Source organism: Larus michahellis, chromosome 3 (genome assembly GCF_964199755.1).
Source record: "Larus michahellis chromosome 3, bLarMic1.1, whole genome shotgun sequence".
Lineage (NCBI taxonomy): Eukaryota > Metazoa > Chordata > Aves > Charadriiformes > Laridae > Larus > Larus michahellis.
In genome coordinates this window covers 73,447,271-73,471,377 of record NC_133898.1, presented here as the reverse complement: position 1 = coordinate 73,471,377, position 24,107 = coordinate 73,447,271, and the positions used below count along the sequence as shown (strand labels likewise).

Below are 24,107 nucleotides of genomic sequence, written 5' to 3'. Positions count from 1 at the left end.
GCTCCATGGTTATTTGGTAGTTCTTGGTGTCAAGGTTAAATGCAGCTCTGGCCCATCAGTGCCCTTGCACATGCATCTCAGAGTGTAGTGAAGGGAAAGCAGGCAAAGAGGAAAGAGTGGTTCCTCTTTCTTTGAACTCTTTGTAGTTTGCTGTAGAGGTTGTAGTTGTATGCTTTGAAAGGTTTACTGTAACTCTAAATGCAGTGCTAACAAAGCCATGGGTTTTGATCTTCTGAAGATCTGAGGACTTGGCCCAACAGGGAAAATAAAGATGCGTTGAAGTTCTCAGAAAGTGTGTGTTACAGACTGGACATCAGAGCAGGACAATTTGTTTTGATGCTACTGTTATGCTACTATCATGTAGGTTTCTGTGTCAGGCTGAAGACTGTGACATGCACTAATTTGCAGAGATAAAATAGTGTTCTCTTTATAAAGCCAAAGATGTCATAGTCAAATTTGCCATTTAAAGAGTGGCCATTACTGTAAGACTCTACCTGATACATGAAGAACAGAGAGACTAGATTCTTTTTGATGCACTGGATGTATTCAAAATTAATGAGTAAGAAAAAGTGCATTTTGATGGAATGGACTTTAATTGCTGTGGACTGATGCTCCATAAATATGGAGAGAAAATTATGGCAAGTGTTTCTGATAGAATCTAGTGTGATATGTTCTTGGGCTTTTCAAGTAGCTTAGTCTATTTTTGCTACACTATCTCTTGTGTTGACATTTGGCAGTTTGTAGCTTAAGATCCTTTAATGCAGGGGAAAATAGTAGGAACTGATTAGGTCTTCTTTTGCTACGAAACATAATTCATGCGTCTTCCTTTTGTTTGTTATACAGCCCATTAGACTAAAATGTTTAGTAGTAACTTCTGGTTTGAACTTTAATCTGGAATACTGATAAAGGACTCTTAAGTTTACTTATTTTGTACATGTGCACAAGCCATTGAGGTAGATGGTGTGTGTTGGAGAGGGGAAGAGGATGAAACATCTTGGTGGGATTCTTGGAAAGCAATTGTTGTGGCATATTGTTAATTGCAGTAATTGCCAAGCAGTTCTGAAACTGCCAACTTCTGGCTTTCGGGGGCCTCAGTATAGCATTCTGCAAAGAGGTGATGCATTCCATGTCATAAGCCGGTGTTACTGGTCTTCCTTTTTTTTTTTTTTTGTTTTTTTTTGTTTGTTTTTTAACTTTTTAGGAAACCTTCCGTAGTCCTGTCTATCTCAAGGTGACTGCAATTCATCTGGCGAGCAGTAGATGCATCGTGTTTCACCCTGTATACTTGTTCGAACTTGTGTGTTGTTCACAACAGTCAAACCTGTGTAAAGAATGTAGATAGCTCTTTATTTTTCTTTACATTATTTTAAAACTTTCTTATTTCTCACTATTTTATAGAACTTTTATAAAGTGAAAATTATGGCTCTTTCTGGTTACGCTCTTTGTACTGGGTGTTTCCAAAGCTTCTCTTGGTCTTCCTGTCTATAAAACACATGAAACTGGGAAGATGTTTCGGTATAAACTATTTAACAGCTTGCAAAAGATTTTAATCCTCCCAGGGTTTTAAAACTTGCTGCTGCTCTTTGCATTACTTGCTTTGCAGTATCTCTCTTCTCCTGCTGGAGAAACTGGCCTGAGTGCATTTATTGGTTTGTCTCATTGTATACTAAATGCATATCACGTGGCAAGCGTTGACTGGTTAAAATTTTACTTTGCTTTGTCACCGGGTCAGTTGCATTTCCACAACTCTGTTGGTTTTTATAGGTGTTGTTGACATGTTGATTTATGAACATCCTGTTTTTAAATGTTATATACAGGAGACTCTGCCTGGATATGAGGTACTGAGGCAAAAAAGAGCATCACGCTTGGCCACTCACCTTGTCCATTTGACTGTACATAATGGAGACCAAGGAAGATAAAAAGGAACGAAGACAAGGCTATTTTGCTCGGTAAGGTTACAGGGTTTATTTCAATATTGATTAAAATGTAGAACTCCTCATTCTGCCTTTTTCACAAGGCTTTAAAATTTTTCAAGTACATATATAAACAAAACGCATGCTGCATTATATATCCAGAAAGTGCTTTCCTTGCTGTGTCTGTGATGTTGGGGTGGTGATTTTTTTTCTTTTGGATAGTGGAGATAAACTTAAATCAATAATTGTTGTTTGTAACATAAAGCTGTTCTTGGGTACTCAATTGCAAATTGCACTGCATTTGAGCTTCCGCTATCCAGTTCCTGAGGAGTCTTTATAAAAACAAGCACATCTAAGACATAAACATGTCTAAACGTAAAGTTTATCTCATTTCAAATAAAGCACAGACTAAGTTGTGTTGTATCTTGTAGGATAAGGTCAGCTAAGAAGGGGTAAGCTGCCTAGACTTTATCGTCTTTATAAATAAAAGCAATGGGGTTTTGTTCAATCATTTTTATAGTTTGTAATTCATGATTGGTGAGTTTTAAGAAATAAGTGACGTTGATTTCCTAATAACTTGTCTTTGTTAATTTAGCAAGTCTGTAATCCTCTCTGAGCTCTGATGTACAAGAAGAACCAAACCTCACTTACTCTTGAGGGCATAGGAGGGGGAGGAAATCAGTATGAAAAACATCTTTGACTCAAAGGTACTTTCTGCACCGTTGAAGAGGAAAAGTGTATGCTCTTTCCACTCTGTACTAAATAACTGTTATTGAAACTGGGCTAAAACACTAGCCTTAGTGCATTATAGCCATCTAGAGACATGCCTGTCGTGCCACTTAGAAGTAGTAGTGTGAGGAAAAGTTGCAGCACTTCTTTATTGCTGTTCAGGCGGTATGTAGTGGTGGCTAAAGACTTTAGGAAGTTTTGTGGTGAAGGACATCTCTTAGGAAAGCAAGTTTCTTGGCACTTTTGGAGAAATGCAATTATGTTGATGTTGACATGAAGGAATGTTGCAGTTTTAGATTTGAGAAGGGGAAATAAACAATGGGAACCTATAGCAGAGGAGGTAGCTAAAGAGATTGGACGAAGGCATAAGTAATTTCTTGTCATGGAAGGCTCAGGCTTTGAGAGATGTCTGAGTTAGATGCTTTAGAATTGAAGAGAATGTCTTGAGTCCTTTCTGAATGCTGTCTGCTAAACAAAATGGAAAATCCACAAGAGGCTTTCAGCAAAGTCCTTGATGTTTTATTTAATCTGGTTTGCAGCTTTCCTGTGTTATCTGTGGCTATTCCCTTTTAAAAATTCACGGGGGCAGTGTGTCTTGTATGGGCACAAGGCATTAGGTGGGGGTCAAAAAGTCCTGAAATCAATTCCCAGTTCTAGCACTTAACTTGCTGTGTAACTCTGGGGACATCATATGTGTCTTTCCCTCCTGGATTGCATCTTTTTTACTTATGTAGGTTGCAGGCCCTTAAATTAAGTTCCCATTCTAAGCAAATCCATGCATGATTTCTACAAGAATGTTCTTGCAGATCCTTAAGTCATGTTTTAATAGAAGCTAAAGTAGGTCAGAAGGTGATATGCCCAACTTACCTTCACGTACGTTGTCTGTGTGCAGTCAGGGACAGAAGCAGAACTGAATTTACATGTCCTTGATTTTAGTCTAGCATCTTAAGTCTAGCGTGCTTCCTCTAGTAGACAGGTGTCCCAGCATCTTGCAAGTGAATGCTTTGAATGCTTTACATGATGACCCATGTAAATGTCATCCGAGTACCTGAAAATAATAGGCAGTTTATATTCCCTTTGGTACAAAGGCAGTTCTAACAATACCCCTACCTGTTTTTTTTAAACTTTTTAAAATTTGGCTTTTGACTTGATGTAGACAGAAGTTCCCAGCTTAGGTGCCTGATATTGGGACACTGAGATAATTTAATCAGGTGCATGGTTTGATATCGCTGTCATTTTTGGTTGTTTTGTATCTTAGGATCTGTGGATACATGTTCTGGCTTCAAATTTAAGCACCCAAGTTTAATAGTGTTTTGGCTCTCATACTGTTTTGTGTGCTTATTCAAACACCCTGCTTTTCCTGCCAGCTTGGGCTTCTATTTATTAAGCCGAGAGCAACCTCAGCTGATCCCCTTACACATGCACCCCTCTGCTTCCATTACTGTTCGTTTTGGTTTTTTCCCCTTACCTCTTACTACTGTTATGTTTTGTGAGTCTAAGATAATAATAGTATTTATAAAATCTAAATTTGTGTATAGTAAACATTCTTATGAAACAAGGACTCTTGCCCCTACCTTTACATGAGTCTTGTTACTTTTGCCTATGGTCATATGTTCATGGGAGAAGACTCTACTGCTTACCAAGGAAGAGAATGGGGAAACAGCTTAGACTTTTTGCCAGCAAGAGGGAAAGCTGTGCTCTGTGTCAAGAGGGTGGAGAAAAGGGCTCTGCTCCACCCAGGGCTGAGAAGAATTATTCTGCTTATATCCTGGTTAGAAAGGAGAAAACGTATATATTCAATGCTGATGAAATAAAATGTTTTTTTAACTACCTTGCGGACTATATTAATGAAAATACACAAATTTTAATAGAAAACCTCACTCTTTAATGTGAGGGGAAAGGTTATTTTGGTATTAACAAGGACAAAGGCATTAACTGAAAAATGGGACGTGATATCTCTTTCTCTTAAGTTCCTGCTAACAGAAACCCAAGTTCTCTGTTGGCAGAGTAAGGCAGCGTGTGGATACGAGCAGCGGCCGCGCTGCCCTGCCAGCATCCCAAAGTGTGTGACTTCCCATCAGAAGGTGGCTTTTAGCCTTCGGGCTAATGTAGTCTTGGCCCTCCTGGGTAGCTTTTGGTAGGGGTGGCGCTCAGTGTCTGACTGGTTACACTAGCAATCGTTGGAAAGGTTAGCTTGAGAACTTCAAAATATTTGAAGTGGTTAGCATGGTGGTAGTTATGTGCTGCCAAACCAGCTCCTGAACTGCTACAGAGTAAGCAAGATTAACATGAAATAACTGTCTGCATCTCTGTCCCCTAAATTTAGTGTTGTAAATAAGTTGTTTTAAACATTTGTCCTTTAAAATATTTGAAATTTCTCTATAGAAGAGAGCAACCCAGCCCAGCCATCACATCTTTCCACTACAGGTCTTCATGGTCTGAGTGCCTCAGTTTTCTGGGGTCTCTTCCCCTCCCTATGGCAAGCGAAGCTGAAATAAAACCCTCACCATCCATTTTTGCTTCTTAACAAATGCTCCTTTACTCGCTGCATTTTTTGGTAAAGGGCTTATTTTTTGACTTGGTTGGCAAGAAATGAAATAATTAACTTTTCAAACAGAATTGAAATCTCTACAAAACTTTTTAAAGACCAATTTAGATTCCTTATGCAGATAAGATGTTACAGCTCGTGGGAGTGTAACAGGCAAGAGGTAAAAGTGAGAGAGTAACATGCAGGCATAAATTTATCTTATGCAATAGGTCCTTATTTAAGACTGCTACTCCTACTTAAAGACTATTCTGTGTAGTTAAGTTTTCTTGCCTAATTTTTCAAACCTTGCTTTTAGGCTCTTGACTTCTGTGTCATTAGTTCCCAAATGGACCAATATTACTCCAGCTGTTGCAGAGAACTGTCTGCTCTTGCTGTGAAGTCTGTCCTGATATCCAGCAAGTCAAAAAATAAATGGTACAGTGTAATATAGATGTACAATGGCACATCTATGTGTATTGGGTCCTTCATGCTACTGTGATGTTTGGTGCTTTTTATTGTGATTATGTGCCCTTGAACCCTGGTACAACTTCCCATTTCCCTCTGTCTGTTCTTCCTTTATCTTCCCTCTCTCCTCTTGGTTTTCCCCTGCCTATTGCGTAGTGTCAAGTTCAGAGGTATTTCACTCATGAAATGAATAGCTATTAAAATTTTATTTTGGTAATTTATTTTTAAATTAAGTGACGTGTCACATGGAAAGAATTGCCTTGGCTATAAATTGGTTATCTGGAATGGTGAATGTACAGCTTGAAACTGGAATTACTTTGCACGTGCTATTGGGTGATATTGGATACATTTGGACAAGAAGTTCTAGGAGATGAGAAATCATAAGGAAAGAGTTTGAGTAATTTACTGAAAGAATAACAGAAGGGTCTCTCTTAGTTTCAAGTTTTCTGTGTCTTTTAACCTTCCTCACTTGGCATTTTCCATGCTTTGTATGATCTATCTATGATCTATGTCAAGTAGCTCTCTACTACTTTCTTAGCTGAGAACAGCAAATAAGTAGTGCTTTATTGGAAAAAATACTCCTTTTCAACAAGTCGCCTGAGATGCTTACATTAATTTTATTAATAGTTATGTCTCCAATTTGTGGTGACTTTAATCTGAAGAATGCTGTGTAGAGATGAACTGTAAAACTGATACTTACATTGAATAATTTTTTTAATAGTTTCCCGGGGAATTCCAAATTTTAGTTCTCAGTCTCTTTTTTTGGTCACCACTGAGAGCCAGATTTCTCAGGTCAAAGGTGAAGTGCTGTATTAGGGGAAAATATTCTCACTGGGATTTGGTGCTTTTGTGTTTATTGAATTTACATTGGTCTTGTCACCATCGTTCTTCTGACAAAACTACATAAATGTCTGGGACATGCTCCAAAGCCCATCTGAGTAGGCAGAGACTCCCTTTAGCTCCAGATTGCTAATACTCTGTCAGAAACTGAAGCCAGTTGTACAAGCTGATGTTTACCTTATGTTGCCTTATGATAGGAATATTTACGGGAAATAAAGGAGTTCACAGCATATTTTAATTTAATTTAGATTCTTGTCTCAGATACCTAAATTTACATTCACACAGATTAAGATTTGTACGTTAAAACCAAGATTTACAAACATACATAAGTGTTTAGTACACTTATCATTTACTAGTTACAAGGCTGTAATTTACAGCTTTTTTTCTTCTCCTAATTATTTTTTAATACCTAAAAATAAATAAACTGTACAACAAATGGTATACAGCATTCCGATTGCATTAGTTGTTTACAACCTAGCCTTAGATTTCCTTGTAAACATTCACAACCCATTACAGTAGGAATCATTAATATATAGTTGCGGAGCTGTAAACAGCTAGAGTCCGGAAAGCTTAGCTGGAGAAGGAGTCGTGTATATACTTGTCGTATTGTTATGGTCTTTCCCTGGTCCTTGCTCATGGCTGCTGTTGGAGGCGGGTTGTTGGCTTGCATGGACCCTTGGTCTGATGCACTATGGTCACTCTTTTGGTCAGTCTTTTGCATATTACAAACTAACAGGTTTATAAGCATCTCATTTGGAATTTTTCTGGTTTTACTCTGTTTTACTGCCATATTCAGTATTTATACGCTTCATATTTTTTTATTTCTGTGGCTATTAAGTCATAGGAAGATGATGAAATGAGAAAAATGCAGTGAGCACAGGGGGAATGTGTGGAAAGAGAGGAAGTCAGTGGTGGCTAGGAAGGTGGGAAACCCAGATAAGGAATATGTGTGCAAACGTACTTTCTTGAGGGCATCTCCCATACGTGAGACTTTGTCATAGGTTTTTGTGTTAAGTGCTTTTCTTGTTGGCCAGACTCCTTGTATCCTGGCAACAGGCTTCAGCTGTTGGGTGCTCCTCAGATCACTACTTCTCCAGCAATCGTCTCCTTGCTATTGTTCTTGCTCTGCTGAGCCAAAGTGTTGATGTTTATTCAGGTTTCCTGTAGCACTCATAATTTATTTTTTGCTTTTAGAAGGAAAAGTTTCCACACATTGTTTTTAAAACAAACCATCGCTGAGGTTTATCTTGGGTGTGAAGAATAGTCAAGCCAAGATCCTGGAGATGCTTATATTTTTTTAAATGACTCTAGGAAATAATACATCATTTCAGCTCATCTGTATAATGGAAATTTCTAAGTCTGCTTCCAGACATATAAACATTACCTCATAATCCTGTTACTGAAAGTAAAAAACAGTATTGCATTTTACTCGCATTGTTTCTACCAGTAACACGTATTGCCTGAGGCATTTTATTTTCTAAGAAAAAGCTGAAGATATCCTTCTGATTTATGGGGTGCAATGGATATTATTTGCTCTGTTATTTAGGGGTGTATGTGCAGGATAGTTGATTTGCTATGTTAGGTGCTGAGAGAAGCCATAAAATATTTTCTGAAACATACAGTATTGAGATTTGCCTTCTAGTTACTTAAAATGGAGAGGTTTCAATGTTTTTAGCAGAGTTTCTGCCTGCTGCTGTGTAGGTTAGTATTTCAGCTGTCCTTTGCAACCGTTGTAGTTTTCAGACATTGAAGAATGTCTAGAATTTTGCAGACAGCAGCATGAAAAGCTTTTGAGTAGAGCTTTAGGAGGGTGGTCGGGTCCTTCAGATGCTTGAGAGACACTTGCTGTTCATTGCTCATAAACTTACTGTTGTATATATAAAAAATATGAAAGTTTTCTTTTATCATGCAAACCTGGAGAATGAGAGTTGGAGGAAAAATGGAACCTGCTTTTTCTGAAGTGTTGCAGTGCAGGGGAAAAGTACATTGAACAGCTGCTTATCTTGGGCACTGTCTCCTCATCTCACGCTGCTGTTACTTTCTGACTATGAGGTTTTTATATTAGCTGTCTTGTAATTCTGTGATGCAGGATGAGAGTCAGCAGAAGAGCATGAACTGCTGTCCTCTACTTAGCCTGTGAATAACAGAATTATTCCCAACATGAATTCCTGCCTCTGGAAAGCATAAACAAGGTAGTGGTTTCAGCAGCCTTGGTTCTTTCCAGTGCTTTCATCCTCAAGAGTAGTGAAATCATTTAGGATTTAAGAAGAATTTTGTTATTGGATAACAGACTTAGTGAAAGTAACTAGTGGGGCCCTGAGACTTTCTTTGGAGTTTTTCAAAATTTTCCAGTACCAGAAATGCTATTTATGGAGTTAGAGAGCTTGCATAAGACGGGAAGCATGGTTAATCCTCTCACCCGTTCACTTCCCTCTGCATGTGAAGTGAGACTGGGTAAGAGTGTGGGTTCTGTATAAAGAGGCTTTTTTTAGGAAAGAGAAGAAAGGCCGAGTTTCATGATGTTCTTGATTTCTTTGAGGGCTGTATCACAGAACACACAGAGAAAAGAGTTTCTGTTTATTTAATCTTCAAACATGCTGTCTCACACCAGCAATTTCAGAATTTTCACTAATCACCTTGCAAGATACGTATAAGCCTGGCTTGTTAGGCAGTAAACATACAATGACCTTATATTTGCTTTTCCCAAAGGGACCTTTGGGTGTCTCTTATCAGCCTTTAAAAAGAAACTGCAAAAAAAAAAAAAAAAAAAAAAAAGAAACTGACTTAGCCTCCTTTTTAGAACGTAAATAGTTACACCATAGGCCTTTTGATGTAGGAGTCTGTGCAGTTTTGATAAGAGTTGCCATTAACACAGTTGTAATGTATTTTGTCTTCCTCTCCTTCCCTTCCCCCACGGCATATGCCGAGCACGAGGGGTGTGCTGGAGGCTGCCGGTGGGCCATGCTATTTAGCTTTTCGCTCTTGGAGGGATTTAAAAATATTGTATCTTAAAGCTATAAAACTTAGAGGCTTCAAAAGATGGCTTTCTGGATAGACGAGTTACAGACCTTTTACTGTTGTCTGTAGGAAACGGATATAATCACCTTTTTAAATTACGCTGTGTTTTGGTAGTGTCTGCAGGTATGGTCTTGTCCCTTCAGCCTTCAGCCAGACGTATCCTCTCTTCTGCTCTTAGGACCTACTGCATAAAATTCTGCCCAATCCCAGTGAACAGTTTTAAAATAAAGCCAAACTTGAATGCTGGTGGAAATTTAGCGTTAATACTTGGCAGACGTGTGGTTCCATGGTCAATTTAAAAGCAATGCTGTGTAACGTGCTACTGAATGAGGTGGTCTCACTCAGCCTTCTGGTTTTGCCATATCTCTTACAGATGGCAGAGCTGCCATCAAAGAGCTGCTATGGCATGAAGGCCCCTTCCAGAAGGAGCCACAGGTTTGTTTAAGTGACATAGAGGCACACACCTAAAGAGATGCCTAATTGTACTGACTCTTTGATGGTGCTGTTAATCATCTCTTGCTCATTCTCTGAGAAATCCCAGCTGTTCTACCACCTTGCGGCAGCAGTCCTGGTCAGATCTCTACTACCATGCAGCTTTGTACTGCATGATAGTAGAGAGTGGGATGTACAGTATTTTGAAAAGAAGGGGAGTCAAATATGTTAGTGTGCGCTGAACTGAAGAGAACCTGGGTTGATAAGAAGCTAGACATACCCCTTCAGGGAAGGTTGCTGTTGTTTCTGTCCCACAGATGAAGTTGTCTGCCTTCTATCTGCTGCTGTGACTCAAGACTTTTGCCTGCTTGTTTCTGGCATGTGCTGTGCTACATTGGATTGTTGGTTTGGCTGGTGGGATGGTCTATTTCTGGTAATGGTGCTGCACGTTTAAAGGGAAAGATAGGAATGATACCTGCAGGAATGTGCTCTTGGAGAGAGGTAGTTTTTTCCCCTCTGTTGGGGGATTGGAAAGCATTATGTAGGTAATGAAGGGAATTCTGTCAGTAAAGAAGAAATGCTGTGGATCCTACATGTGGATGCTGGATGACTGTCTGTTTGCCCTGTATTTGAACTATTAGTTGCATGTTGTGCCGTTTCTGCTGTGTGCCTGTGAGCATTGGGCTCCCCACTCTTGCCTCCCCAAGGAAATGAAGCTTTTTCCGTCTTCCCTGGGGCTGTGTGGATATTCCTGATGGCATTAGGTTCCCCGTGGTGCCAGGCTGGTAAACTCTCATACCCTCAGCGTTAATCCAGCTTCCAGCCTGGGTTTGGAAGGGATTTCTCCCCACCCCGTCCTATTCCTGCCAACCTGATTATGGGGAGGTGGGTTGTAAGTGTCGGTTTGTGGTGGGGTGTTTTTTTTTTTTTGTCCTACTCTGTAGGCTGGGTAGGGAGCATTTCCTAGGATCATCTGAAATTTAAGCATGTATGTTAGCTATGCTCCAAGGCTCTCCTGCTATTCCACTGAAGTCTGTGGGATTCGTCCTGTTGATTTGTGTGAGAAGAAATCCCAAGGAGAGCGGCAGAACTAGTTAGGAATTTGGGGAGGAGGGGGAGAATGGTCCTTATGCTGGAAAACCTTTGTAGTGTAAATGAGCCATAAATCAGTTCTCTGGGTTTCTTAATGCACTGAGTATTTTCCTGTCAGGCAGCAGTCTCTGGCACAGAGAACTTGTCATGTATAGCACTTAATATATTGATAATAACTCCAGGTTTCTACCACTGTTTTTCTGGAGTGGCTGTTTTTATTTCAGTAGGTGTAAACTTAACATCTAGCCAATCGCAGGTAGACTTAGTTCAAATTATATTTTATGGTTTTGACATAACAGTGCGTTTCCGTCGGCTGCTGGATTTTTGCTTTCAGTAATGCTTCTATAAATACATGTCTTCAAGGTGTTAATCGCATGCTTCAATCAGTCTTTAAAAATCAAATCTCCTTAAGCAGAAAATTTAGCTGTATGTTCAGAATCTGTGTTAAAAAGATGATGTTCTTCTTTCCACCTGGACAACAGCAGGTGCTGCATGTAGCAGTTCTGCTTGCCTGAGAAGGGTTTTTTGTTATTATAGAAGTGTTTTGTGTTACCAATGCTGTCAAAAAAAAACCCCTTAGTTTGTTTTTGGGTTGTTTTTTTTTTTTTTTTGTGCAATCCCACAGCATATGACTCTGGTCTCGTGAACATGATGAATTATACTGTTTGGGCTTAACAGAATGGTGAAAGTTGCTTGTAGGAACGTAGCTGTAGGGAGGGTGGTGGGAGCAGGTCCAGGGCACTGCTGCTGCAGGGTGAAATGCCAGGGCAGCAGAGAGGAGGGGAGGGCAGCAGCTCCCCAGCCACCTGCTTTAGAAAGGGTAGAACTTGGCAAGAAGCTTTCCTTCACAGACCAGAAAGGAATGGGCAAGGGGGGACAGTGGCAGGCGGCAGGACAGGGTGTTGCAGAACACCTGCCTTATCTGGCTCTGGCCAGCCAGGTTTGCTAGGAGGCCCTTGTCCTTGAAAACAGCAGGGGACTGAAGGTAGCTGGCCTGCTTCTCCTTGCCACCCTCCTGCTCTGCTTCTGCAGGGAGGAGGTGGCACTTAACCTCCCGAACGTGCTGCAGTCTGGGTGCGTGTGATTGCTGCCAGGAGCAAGGCCACTTTGTGTTAAGTAGAGGGGCTGCCCTATAAAGATCAAATTTAAGAGCACTGTAAATTTCTGGTTTCCTCAGCTTGTTACTCTAGTTCAGTATCTGCCTGAAGCGCAGTGAGACCTTCAGGATTTGCAGAGTCCAGAGAACATGGAGATGGAGCAGAACCTCTTGTGTCTTCCTGTTGCCCCTTCTTCAATTGTGTTGATAGAGGGCAAGATTTACTTTTTGCCTATGTTTTTCCTGTGCAGTAATTGTTCTTCCCCTTCCAACTGTAAACATTTTGATTGCATGTTAAAAGTTTCAGCTGAAGAGTAAATGAAAAAATCCAAACTATTTTTCAGTCAAAAATAAAACCATAAATAATATAATATTTGAATAAAAAACACCGAGAAATTTTAAGACTTGGTAATTAACACACACTTTCTCTCTTACAAGTGGGAACATAACGGAGGACCTAGTACACTAGTATAATGTAGTACAATGGTATGGCTACCGAAAAATACCAGACCATGTCAAATATTCATTTTAGCATAAGGTATATGCATATGAGAACTTGCATTGGTGCATGCCTGGCATGTGACTGTCTCGTCTAGACAAGCCCTATGCTGTCTTGTCATCTTTATACTTACGGTTAATGATCTTTTGACCATAGTATTAGAAAAGTAGTGCCATACTATTTTGTATAGAAGCACTGATGCAAACACCTCCTCTGGTGGAGGGGGTTTATCATTCTTACTTATGAAATACCCATTGTATGAGACAATATTGGTCATTATTCCAAATGCTGAAGCTACAGATTCCTGTCTTTCCTACCCATTATCAGCATTGCTGGGTGTTTTTTAGAACTCTAATCTATGTAACAGGATCTTCGTACGCTTGGGCATTTCCTCTTCTGTGCTGAGTGAGGGTCAGTTAATGGGAACTCTATTCAGGAAGCCCATTAAACTGTCAAACATGCCAAATAGGTTACAAGTTGTTTGGGGACAATGAACGCAAACATAGAACTGAGACATGTGGTGGGTTGGTTGAGATTTGTTTTTAAAAATTACTCTGAAATACTTTAAATAGAACCTTTTTCTACTTTTGTCACCATGCTGCTTGCAGTAAATTTGTTCCTGAACAGATGCATTTGCAACCTGTTTGTAAGTATGTGCACAGCATCTCTTATGCTATGAGCTCCAGCTGTGATTAACAGAATCCCTGAGAAACATATGGTGACGTTTGGATGATTCTGTCGTCATTATGAAAGTAGCATTTAGCATTTAAAAAAAACAGATTGGCTTCCTTTTTAGTGCTTTTTTTTTTTTTTAAAATCCTGGTCTTCTCTATTAAGAAAAGAAGAAGTTGTATGGTTTTTTCTGTTTTTTGTTTTAAACAATTTTTGTTTACAGCTGTATTAAATCTCTGGTTTCGTACCATACAGAATGGTGCAATGATGCAGAGAGCCCTGACATTTAAACATTAATTTTCAAAGTAATTTTTGAAATAAAAGCAAAAGCTAATGTAGAGGCAGGTGCTTTACATCTCAGTCTCTTCCCTCTCTAAGGTATCCCGTTTAGTGGTCATTTAAATAACGAAATAATTGAATTTTAACTCATTTTGATCACTGACTTCTTGAGCGTGATTACTTTTGGATCCCCCTGACTTTGCCTGTCAGCAAAGTCAGACAGGTGACTTCACTTACCAAGTTGAGTCAACTTATTCAACATTAAGATCCTCTTTATGAAGAAAACAGCGATTTCCACTCTTCCCTGCTGCTGTTGGAGAAGCAGAGTCACTGTTTCCTTACTTTTTGCAGCAGGGGAAGCTGCCTGTCTCCCAGCCCTCGCAGCACAAACCTTCATGAAAATTTCCCATCGTCAGAGCACCTTTTCTGGATAAATGGGAAGAAGCTGCCACAATTGCTTCAGTGATCCTGTCCAGAGGTCTGTTGCGCATGGCGTGACCTGTGTCTGGTTTGGCTTTCTGGCTTTCTCTTTTTGCTGATCTCAGCCTAACATTACAGAGAACAAGGAAGGCTGTAGCTTGACAAGCCCTTCAGTCTGGGTAAAGTGCCTTTGAACTGTCACTGCTGCTTGGAGGAGCAGTCTTGTCTCGTCTTTTGGCCTTCTCTTTTGTGTTGATACAAGTGGTAGCACAGCCAAGTGGGATTAAATGAGGGGGTGATCCGATTTTGAAAAGTTAATCTCTATATTGGCAGTTTTGCTGGATTATCTTTAGCATAGATAATTTCCCAGATCTGCTCCCTATGAAGTTGCAGCAAGCACTTGTCTGCGGTAATGGGGCCAACTCCTGGGGACAGGATCAATGGTAAGGAGAGAGAGGGGCACGTTCTTTTGCTGACAAAAGTGGCTTAAAATGCTTCTCTGAGCTACAAGCTTTGAGCCGAGTCTCCTTTTCCTTGAATAGTACCGTGCTCCTGAATCCTAGGGGTTTGCTGTGCTTTTTGCCCCATTAGTGCTTGTCGTGGTTTCAGTTAGGATAGAGTTAACTTTTTTACTAGCAGCTGGTATAGTGCTATGTTTTGGATTTGTGATGAGAAATACTTTTGATGGCGTACTGGTGTTTCCAGTTGTTGCTAGGCAGTCAAGGCCTTTTCTGCTCCTCATATTTCCCAGCCAGTGAGTAGGCTGGGCGGGGACAAGAAGTTGGGAGGCGGGACAGCTGACACCTGCTGACCAAAGGGATGTTCCATGCCATATGACATCATGTTCAGTGTCCCCCCGAAAGATGGGGGAAGAAGAAGGAAGGGGTGGACGTTTGGAGTGATGCTGTTTGTTTTCCCAAGCAACCATTACATGTGACGGAGCCCTGCTTTCCTGGAGATGGCTGAACACCTGCCTGCTGATGGGATGCAGTGAATAATTCCTTGTTTTGCTTTGCTTCTGTGCATGCCTTTTACCCTACCTGTTAAACTATTCCATGATTTTTTTTCTCACTTCTACTGTTTGGTTCTCTCCCCCATCCAAACTGGGGGAGTGAGTGAGCAGCTGCGTGGTTCAAGTTGCCGGCTGGGGTTAAACCACAACACTGCTGTGCTCACCATGCTTTATCTCTGATAGGAGCCAGTCAAGGATGCTTAAGAATTGGGGGGGGGGGGAATGAGTGCATGCAGGGATCCTTCACGAGTGTGGCCACAGAGGTACAGGTTTCTAGCAGTTTGCAGTGTAGGTACCTGCTGAGCAAAAATCAAAAAAGGTCATATCCCTGTGACTGTGTCCTCCATAGGTCCTCATATGCCCTGCCATGTTGAATTTTCATAGTTGCTTTTTGTACCTGTTTACATATTTGGCAAACACAGCATGCCTAAGCTATTTGCTTTTAGCTGCTTTTCACCTTCTCTAAAAGTATTTCTTGAAAGAATTTCATGTGGTGCCCTTGGTACTTCTCATGTAAGAAATACTAAAATACCATTCCCTGAGATCTTTTCCTGGAGGTGGGTTCCAGCTGTGTCATTGCTGCACCAGGTATGGCACATTTCCCATGGATTTTGCTTTAAATGACCGTGGATTTTTGTCTACTGTTTTGTTGCTTTGTTGTAAATATTTATTGTTGTTTGAGTCACTGAGCACTAAACTTCCTTCCAACTGCTTTCAGTTGGTTTGATCAATACTAAAACTGGCTCTTGTAATATCAGGGAAGTTTGGTAGCAGCCTTCCAGTAGCTGAAGGGGGCCTACAGGAAAGATGGGGAGGGACTTTTTGTCAGGGAGTGTAGCGACAGGACGAGGGGTAGTGGTTTTAAACTGAAAGAAGGTAGATTTAGATTAGATATTAGGAAGAAATTCTTTACTATGAGGGTGGTGAGACACTGGAACAGGTTGCCCAGGGAGGTTGTGGATGCCCCATTCCTGGAGGCGTTCAAGGCCAGGCTGGATGGGGCTTCGAGCAGCCTGGTCTAGTGGGAGGTGTCCCTCCCATGGCAGGGGCGTTGGAACTAGATGATCTTTAAGTTCCCCTCCAACCCAAATCATTCTGTGATTCTATGATTACCTGATCTGAGAAAGTGGGTGTCCAGCGATGACTGTATAGAGGAGCACACGTCCACCACAGCTCTCCATGTACCCTGTCTTCATTCTTCTTTTGGGTCTTTATCAATTCTTGCATTTTGTTTCCCTATGCTAATCAATTACTAATTTAAAAGGGCCTTCCTCTTTGTTTCATGGAAGTTGAGTTTTTCAAGAGTGTTCAATTGAGGCAGGGAGGGAGGAGTTTTATCAAAGTTTTGGGGAAAACCTGAGATGTGTTCCAGACAGCCTGGTTACCATGTGCTTATTGTCCTCGTCAAATAATCTTAATAGTTTTAATATGGTGTGACTCTCCTGTGCAGAATCCGTGCAACTTCCCTGCAGCTTCCTTCTTTGCCATGTAACTGCAGTTCCCTTTTTCTTACAGTTTCAGCCAGCTGATGTCAAGGGGAGTGGTGGCTCGGGGACCTGACACTGAGCGTGGGAGAGCAGCTGGAGCCCAGCACCAGCTGGAGATGACACGGCAAGGCTGTTCCTCCCTGTCCAGGGCTTCGATGCAGCGAGAGTGTCTTGCTGAGCCACTTTGGGAAAAATTTGTTGCATGTGTAGGAGCAGTTTGGGATGATTAATGAACACCACAGTAGGAGAAAGTGTCTGGCATTGTTAGCAGAGGAGAAGAGGAGGAGCAGGATGGGAGTGTGGTAAGAGTCCAGCTGGTATTTATGACAAGATAGATCTGTGGTGCGGGTTTAACTGACCAAGCCTGTTAAATGAGCTTCAGGCAAAGTTAAAAGAGTCATCTGAAGGGAGGGATTTCTTCATTTTGCCTTCTGCCTAAAGCTGTTGTTTGAGTTACTGCAGTTACCTGTAGTAACTGAGGTTATAAAAGAAGGAATTAAATAGATCTCTTAAATCAAACAAAAGAGCTTTCTAAAATCCTTTCCCTATGGGAAAGATTTTATTAAATTGTTGTCATGGTAATGGAGTGTTGAATACATCATAATCTCTTTTGCTAAGTAAACAGAAAAGATGAGGATACTTTTTGCCTTTGAAAATAGGAGGTTTATTAAGCTGTGTGGGAACACTATTCTTAAATTTAAGAAAATAAAAACTATGACAGCTGAAAGCTCTCAAGTTTTACCCTGGGAAATGGTGATTTTTATTTTTTTTTCCCTAAAATAAACATAAGAGAGCTTAAGTGGGATATTTAAAATTCCCTGATATCAATCAGAAGACTGGGGGAAACAATAACATACTTCCATTTAATCAAAAACTTTTTTTCTATCAAAGATTACAATGTCTTTAAAATTCCAGAACCGCTTCACTACAAATCCTTCCCTCCACATCACAGATGATGAAACAGAGGTAGTGACTTGTTTTTGTAAGCTAATGGTAGTATCAAGAAGTAAACAGACATCCCCTGATTATCAGTACAGCACTTTACTCTTTGAATCATGCCAATTCTTGAGCGTTGCTGAAGACTGACCATGTGTGAAACCTGGTGCTGGTATTTGTTGTAAATTAGTAACAGGAGTTCCAATAAGAGTAGAAATTTCCAGTCTTGACCTGTGCTACTAATACCAGAGCTTTCTGTAGTTGCTGTTTGTCATTTGAAATGACCAGAGTATGGACACTTTTCAGTGTCTGCAACCACGTTGTTGTCCTTGATAACTATTTCAGAGTTTTTTTTTTCCCCTGCAGTTATTTTTTTAAATCTGTCATAAAAAAAAAAAATAATCTGTTCCATCCCTTATTTTTGCCTTAATAGTTTGATTTAATAGTAAACATACAGCCTTGTGGCTTGCGCATTTCCAAAACAGGGTTCATACCAGCCTGAGACGGCTTGTGTTTCGTGGAGCGTGCTTTCTTGTGGGGTGGATGCCATTTAGTTTTAGGAAGTTTTCTCCCTGAGGATGAACGGTTTTGTATTCATTTCTGTTGCGAAGTGAAAGTAGCCACACTAAGGAAGTCAGGAGTGAAGTCCTACAGTCTGGCAAGCACTCTCACTTCCTTTGGCTTTGCAAACAGTAATGATTTATTTTGTCTGAGATTACTTATTTGCCAGGTTTCATCAAGTGGGGTGAGAGCGCAGCCGTGCCAGGAGTTGGCCGAGTAGTGCTGGCACGGAGCTGGGCAAAGGGGAGATGGATGATCTGTGTGGGCCGGAATAGAATAGCTGGCTAGGATCAGACCAGTGGGTGCCTGGCGGGGATTTTTACTCTAAGGCTTCTGTAAATAGTTTTGGGTTTTTTTAATGTCATGAATTTGATTTATTTAGCTGTTCTGGATGTATGGGTGGAGAAAGGCATGTAGCGTACAAAGAAATTAGTACATATTGTAGTGAGTGTAGAGACTTAAATTAAGATGAAAATGGTTAATTCTGAATGAAATAATTGGTGTGTGTGTCATTTTGTATACAAAGTAAATTAACAGGGATGGGAACAAAACAGATTAAGGTGTTTGAAGTGTTAATCTTATTGCATATATGCATAAATGGATTTAAAAAAACATCATTTGTAAAACATGATCTGTTTCTACTGTGCAGGATGTTAAGCTGACTGTATGCCAGATATCAAGGCACATTTTAGAGGATGCACATTGTGAAAAATTTCCCCAAAGGAAAACTGTGTCAGCTTCAAGATAAAATGAAGACTTCTTCTCCCTTCCCCCTTCTTTTTTTTTTATATTTTTGGAGGGACACTTTGTTAGATGCTTTTGTTTCTAAAGCAAGTATGATTCTAAAGCTGTATGATTTTTATTAATCTAATATGTCATAAAAATCATCCCTTATTATCCTATGAACTGTTTAGAACATCCTATGATACAGACCAAGCACTCTGTGATTAATTATTCTGTACCAAATGAGGTCCTATTCAATTGTTTGTTAGGCATTTCTGTTGAATAAGTGTTAACCAAAAACCAAATGGAATTTCTAGAAAAAAGTTATTGTCAGATTTTCATTTCTTTATTTTCTCAGTGTAAGAGTTGCACAGCTTTACTGGTTGCTTGTAGTCTTCTAGTGAAAGTTGTGCAGATAACATCACTCTTCTTTTCTCTGACCAGTTTTCTTCTTACACTAGACACCTACCTTGTTAGTGTGATGGGAAATTCAGACTTTTATTCTGAAAATGCAGATTTATTTCGCTTTTGTAGGCAGTCAGATACACTTGGGTCTGTAAGATGAAGTAGGCCATTTCTTGAAATCTTTCCTAGCTCTTTTCCTTGGTCAGTGCCTAAGCTATTAAGCAATCAGTTGCAAATTAAATGAAGTAATCACTGCTGACCGTGTATTTTTACCTGCCTGCTCTGAAATTATGTCTATTTCAGATCGTTAGTCTTTATTAAGTGGTAAGAGAATGGTCATTGTGTTGTAGAAAGTTTCTGTTCCCTGTTCTCTGTAGGGTAGATGCCCTTCAGATCTCTGCATCCAGGTCACAGTGCCCATTAAGAGCCAGTTCCTCTGATCCTCATGGAACTTAGTGGAACAACCCCCATGCCATCTGTTGTGCACAGTAACAGACTGAAAGCTTTTACTAGAAAACTCTGTTTTTGGACACACTTGGAAAATGGCTTATCAGTTGTTGCTCAGAAAACATTTTGAGGAGCTGTAAAAGGATGCCTCTGTATAAATTCAGAAGAAATGTTTTGCCTGTCAGAACCAATTAGCTTAAAAAACGTTATCTGGCATCTAAATGAAATTACAGATGTGTATGACACTTTCCTCAGAAACTGGAGTGTTTCTGCAGATAAGCTGTTTGTTTCTCCTGCCCTCCCGTTTTCTCTCTCCCACTTCCTTCCCCCAGCAACTTTCCTAGTGAAGAGCAACATATCCATTGACTCTGGTACTGAAAAACAAGTGTGTTCTGCAGTAGCACCTTATCCATTCACTGGAAAAGATGCATAGTGTTTTGTCTGAAAGGCTGATATAGTTGCAAAACCTGACACAGAATCACAGAATCTTAGTGGTTGGAAGGGACCTTTGAGATCATCGAGTCCAACCACATTAAAAAAAAAAAAAAAACCCCACACAAAAAAAAAAGCACCCACCAACTAAACTCCACACCCACAACCCCACCACAAACCAATAATCTTGGGCACTAGAGCATGCCCTGAAGAGCCATGTCTACACGTTTCTTAAATACCTCCAGGGATGGTGACTCCACCACCTCCCTGGGCAGGTTGTTCCAGTGCCTGACCACTCTTTCAGTAAAGTAATTCTTCCTAATATCTAATCTAAATCTCCCCTGCCGCAGCTTCATACCATTTCCTCTGGTCCTGTCGTTATTCCCTTGGGAGAAGAGGCCAACCCCTGCCTCTCTACAGTTTCCTTTCAGGTAGTTGTAGAGGGCAATGAGGTCTCCCCTCAGCCTCCTCTTCTCCAAACTAAACATGCCCAGTTCCCTCAGCCTCTCCTCATAGGACTTGTTCTCCAGACCCCTCACCAGCTTGGTGGCTCTCCTCTGGACACGCTCCAGCACTTCAATGTCTTTCCTGTAGTGAGGGGCCCAAAACTGAACACAGCACTCGAGGTGAGGCCTCACCAGTGCCGAGTACAGAGGCACGATCACTTCCCTACTCCTGCTGGCCACGCTGTTCCTGATACAAGCCAGAATGCTATCGGCCTTCTTGGCCACCTGGGCACACTGCTGGCTCACGTTAAGCCGGCTGTCCACTAACACTCCCAGGTCCTTTTCTGCTGGGCAGCTTTCCAGCCACTCTTCCCCAAGCCTGTAGCGTTGCCCAGGGTTGTTGTGACCAAAATGCAGGACCCAGCACTTGGCCTTATTAAACCTCATCCCATTGGCCTTGGCCCGTTGATCCAACCTGTCTAGATCCCTCTGTAACGCCTTCCGACCCTCAAGCAGATCAACACTCCCACCTAGTTTGGTGTCATCCGCAAACTTACTGAGGGTGCATTCAATCCCCTTGTCTAGATCATCAGTAAAGATATTGAACAAGACTGGCCCCAAAACTGAGCCCTGAGGGACACCACTGGTGACCGGCCGCCAACCAGATTTTGCTCCATTAATCACAACTCTCTGGGCATGGCCATCCAGCCAGTTTTTTATCCAGCGGAGGGTACACTTGTCTATGCCATGATTCTCCAGTTTCTCCAGGAGAATGCTGTGGGGGACGGTGTTGAAGGCCTTACCAAAGTCCAGGTAGACAACATCCACAGCCTTCCTCTCATCGAGAAAGCGGGTCACATGGTCATAGAAAGAGATCAAGTTGGTCAGGCAGGACCTCCGTTTCATAAACCCATGCTGGCTGGCCCTGATCCCTTGGCTGCCCTTCCCTTGCCTTGAGAGCTCACTCAGGATGATCCTCTCCATGATCTTTCCCGGTACCGAGGTCAGGCTGACAGGCCTGTCGTTTCCGGGATCCTCCTTCCGGCCCTTCTTGTAGACGGGCGTCACATTGGCCACCCTCCAGTCATCCGGCACCTCTCCTGTTGACCAGGATTGTTGATAGATAATGGAGAGAGGCTTGGTGAGCTCTCCTGCCAGCTCCCTGAGAACCTTTGGGTGAATCCCATCCGGCCCCATAGATTTATGCGTGTCCAGGTGCATAAGTAAATCATTAACTACTTCCTCCTGGATTACAGGGGGGTTGTTCTGTTCTCCATTCTTATCTTCCAGCCCAAGAAGCTGAACACCCTGGGGGTAGCTGGTCTGACTGTTAAAGACAGAGGCAAAGAAGGCATTAAGTATCTCAGCCTTCTCCTCGTCCTTGGTTGCAAGGTTTCCCCCCGCATCCAGTAAGGGATGGACATTCTCTGTAACTCTCTTTTTGTTGATGTATTTATAGAAACTTTTTTTGTTGTCCCTTATATTAATTGCCAGGTTGAGTTCCAGCTGGGCTTTTGCCTTCCTGATTTTTCTCTCTGTATGACCTAACACGATCTCTGTACTCCTCCTGAGTTGCCTGTCCCCTCTTCCAAAGGTGGTAAACCTTCCTTTTTTCCTTAAGTCCCATCAAGAACTCTTTGTTCATCCCGCCCTTTAATTGTGTGCCTCATGGGGACAGCCTGATCCTGGGCCTTTAGGATTTCCCTCTTGAAGAGCGTCCAGCCTTCCTGGGCTCCTTTGTCTCTCAGGACTACCTCCCATGGGACTCTCCCAACCAGGGTTCTGAACAGGCTAAAGTCTGTCCACCGGAAGTCCAAGATGGAGGTTTTGTTAACCCCCTTCCTTACCTCACTATGAATGGAAAACTTAACCATTTCATGGTCACTAAGCCCAAGATGTCCTCCGACCTCCACGTCCCCCACTAGCCCTTCTTTGTTTGTGAACAGTAGGTCTAGCAAGGCACCTCCCCTGGTAGGCTCACCTACCATTTGTGTCAGTAAGTTATCCTCCATACACTCGAGGAACCTCCTAGCCTGCCTGCTCTCTGCTGGTTATATTTCCAGCAGATGTCTGGTAAGTTGAAGTCCCCAACTAGAACAAGGGCTGGCGTTTGCGAGACTGCAGCCAGCCGCTTATAGAATACCTCATCAACCTGTTCATCCTGGTTGGGTGGTCTATAGCAGACTCCCAGCACAAAATCACCTCTGTTAGCCTTCCCTTTCACCCTTACCCATAAACACTCGACTTCTTCATCACTGGAGTCTATCTCTATAGAGTCAAACAACTCCCTAATGTACAGAGCCACACACCCCCCCGCCTCCTTCCTTGCCTATTCCTTCTGAAGAGCTTATAGCCACTCATTGCAGCATTCCAGTCATGACCATCATCCCACCACGTTTCCGTGATGGCGACTATGTCGTAGTTGTCCTGCCGCACAATGGCTTCTAGCTCATCCTGTTTGTTGCCCATGCTACGTGCATTAGCGTAGATGCACATGACCTGGGCTACTGATTTCACCCCCATCTTTGGCCCTTGACACTCAGGTTCATTACCAGCGGGCCTGGTTTTATTCCCTTCCCCCTTAACTTTCGGCTTAAAGCTCTGTCCATGAGCTTTGTTAACTCTTAGCCTAGTACCCTTTTCCCCTTCTAGGAAAGGGTTTTCCCATTGTTCTCTAGCAGTAATTTCTAAACGTCTATCACCTTTCTCTGATGGAATGTCAGAGTGGGAGTCCTCACTAATGTGGTCTCCTTCAAACCGTGGCATGCTTTCCTCAGGGGTTTCATTCATTCATTTATTTATTTGGCCCTTTTGACACTGAGGGGTTTCATTCATTTATTTATTTATTTGTCCCTTTTGCTCTCATAACCATTAGGACAAGACTGAATGTTGGTTTTATTCAGACAAATCCTCTTTAAAACTGAACAAAACAACTCAAAATCTTCCGAAGTAGTTGAAAAAGGAAATAATCTGACAAATGGTGTTCTTAAGTCCATCTTCCGTGGCAAATCTTGGCATGAAAAGTAGCAAATACCTGAGAGCTGGGAGAAGAGCCGATAAAACCTTCAGCCTCCAACTTCTTCAGGAGGTGATGGGTTTGAAATCTGAGCAGGAGAAGGGCTGGCAGCTTGTGTGTGTGCCCAGTCTGCCTTGCTTGGATGTGCAGGTCAGTGTGAAAGGAGGGCAAGTGGAGGCTGAAGGGGGTCTCTCAAGGGTCTGGAATTTTGTTTGAGATGCAGTAAACCCTCCAGCTGTGCCCTTCACAGCCCAATCTCTGCTGCACAAAACCAGTGTGTGTTGATAATGAATTGCCTCGTGTATACAGGACTCTGTATTTGCTTTACTAAGAGGGCGCACATAATGTTAAAAAGCATAGTAGATTTGTGGTTGCTGTTATGGTTTTAAATGCTGTTTAAGGTTTGTTTTGGTTCCTTGGGATATTATAGTTGAGGTTTTTCAAGAGTGAGTAAAGTGGTGGGTTTGGGATAGTTTTGGCCAGACTTTAGAAATTTCTAAAAGTAGCATTTTCCAAGCAGAGATCCCAGGCAGAGTTGCAGTGACTCTGAGTCCTGTTATGAATGTCATGTACTCGGTCCTCATCTGATATTTTCTTCTAGCGCCAAGGTTGCTGCTCTGAGAATTGGATGGTCATTGCCTTGAAACGGAGCAGCGGGCA

The 24,107-nt window shown here is 41.7% G+C and overlaps 1 protein-coding gene across 21 annotated transcripts in view; it reads left to right on the top strand.

Moving 5' to 3' along the window:
* Nucleotides 1–24,107, top strand: part of NCOA7 (nuclear receptor coactivator 7) — a 99,195-nt gene that overhangs the window by 24,081 nt on the left and 51,007 nt on the right. For 9 of the 21 annotated variants that reach the window (XM_074580828.1, XM_074580818.1, XM_074580809.1 and 6 more), the window contains one exon: nt 1,818–1,949. The exons of 3 other annotated variants lie outside the window; for them this stretch is intronic. In XM_074580828.1, the coding sequence (XP_074436929.1) occupies nt 1,900–1,949 (50 nt within the window). In that variant the 5' untranslated portion in view covers nt 1,818–1,899. Of the gene's footprint in view, nt 1–1,817; nt 1,950–2,508; nt 2,621–13,913; nt 14,041–16,509; nt 16,784–24,107 lie in introns of those variants that run through there. 9 more of the 21 variants (XM_074580825.1, XM_074580813.1, XM_074580823.1 and 6 more) reach the window with 5 other exon arrangements.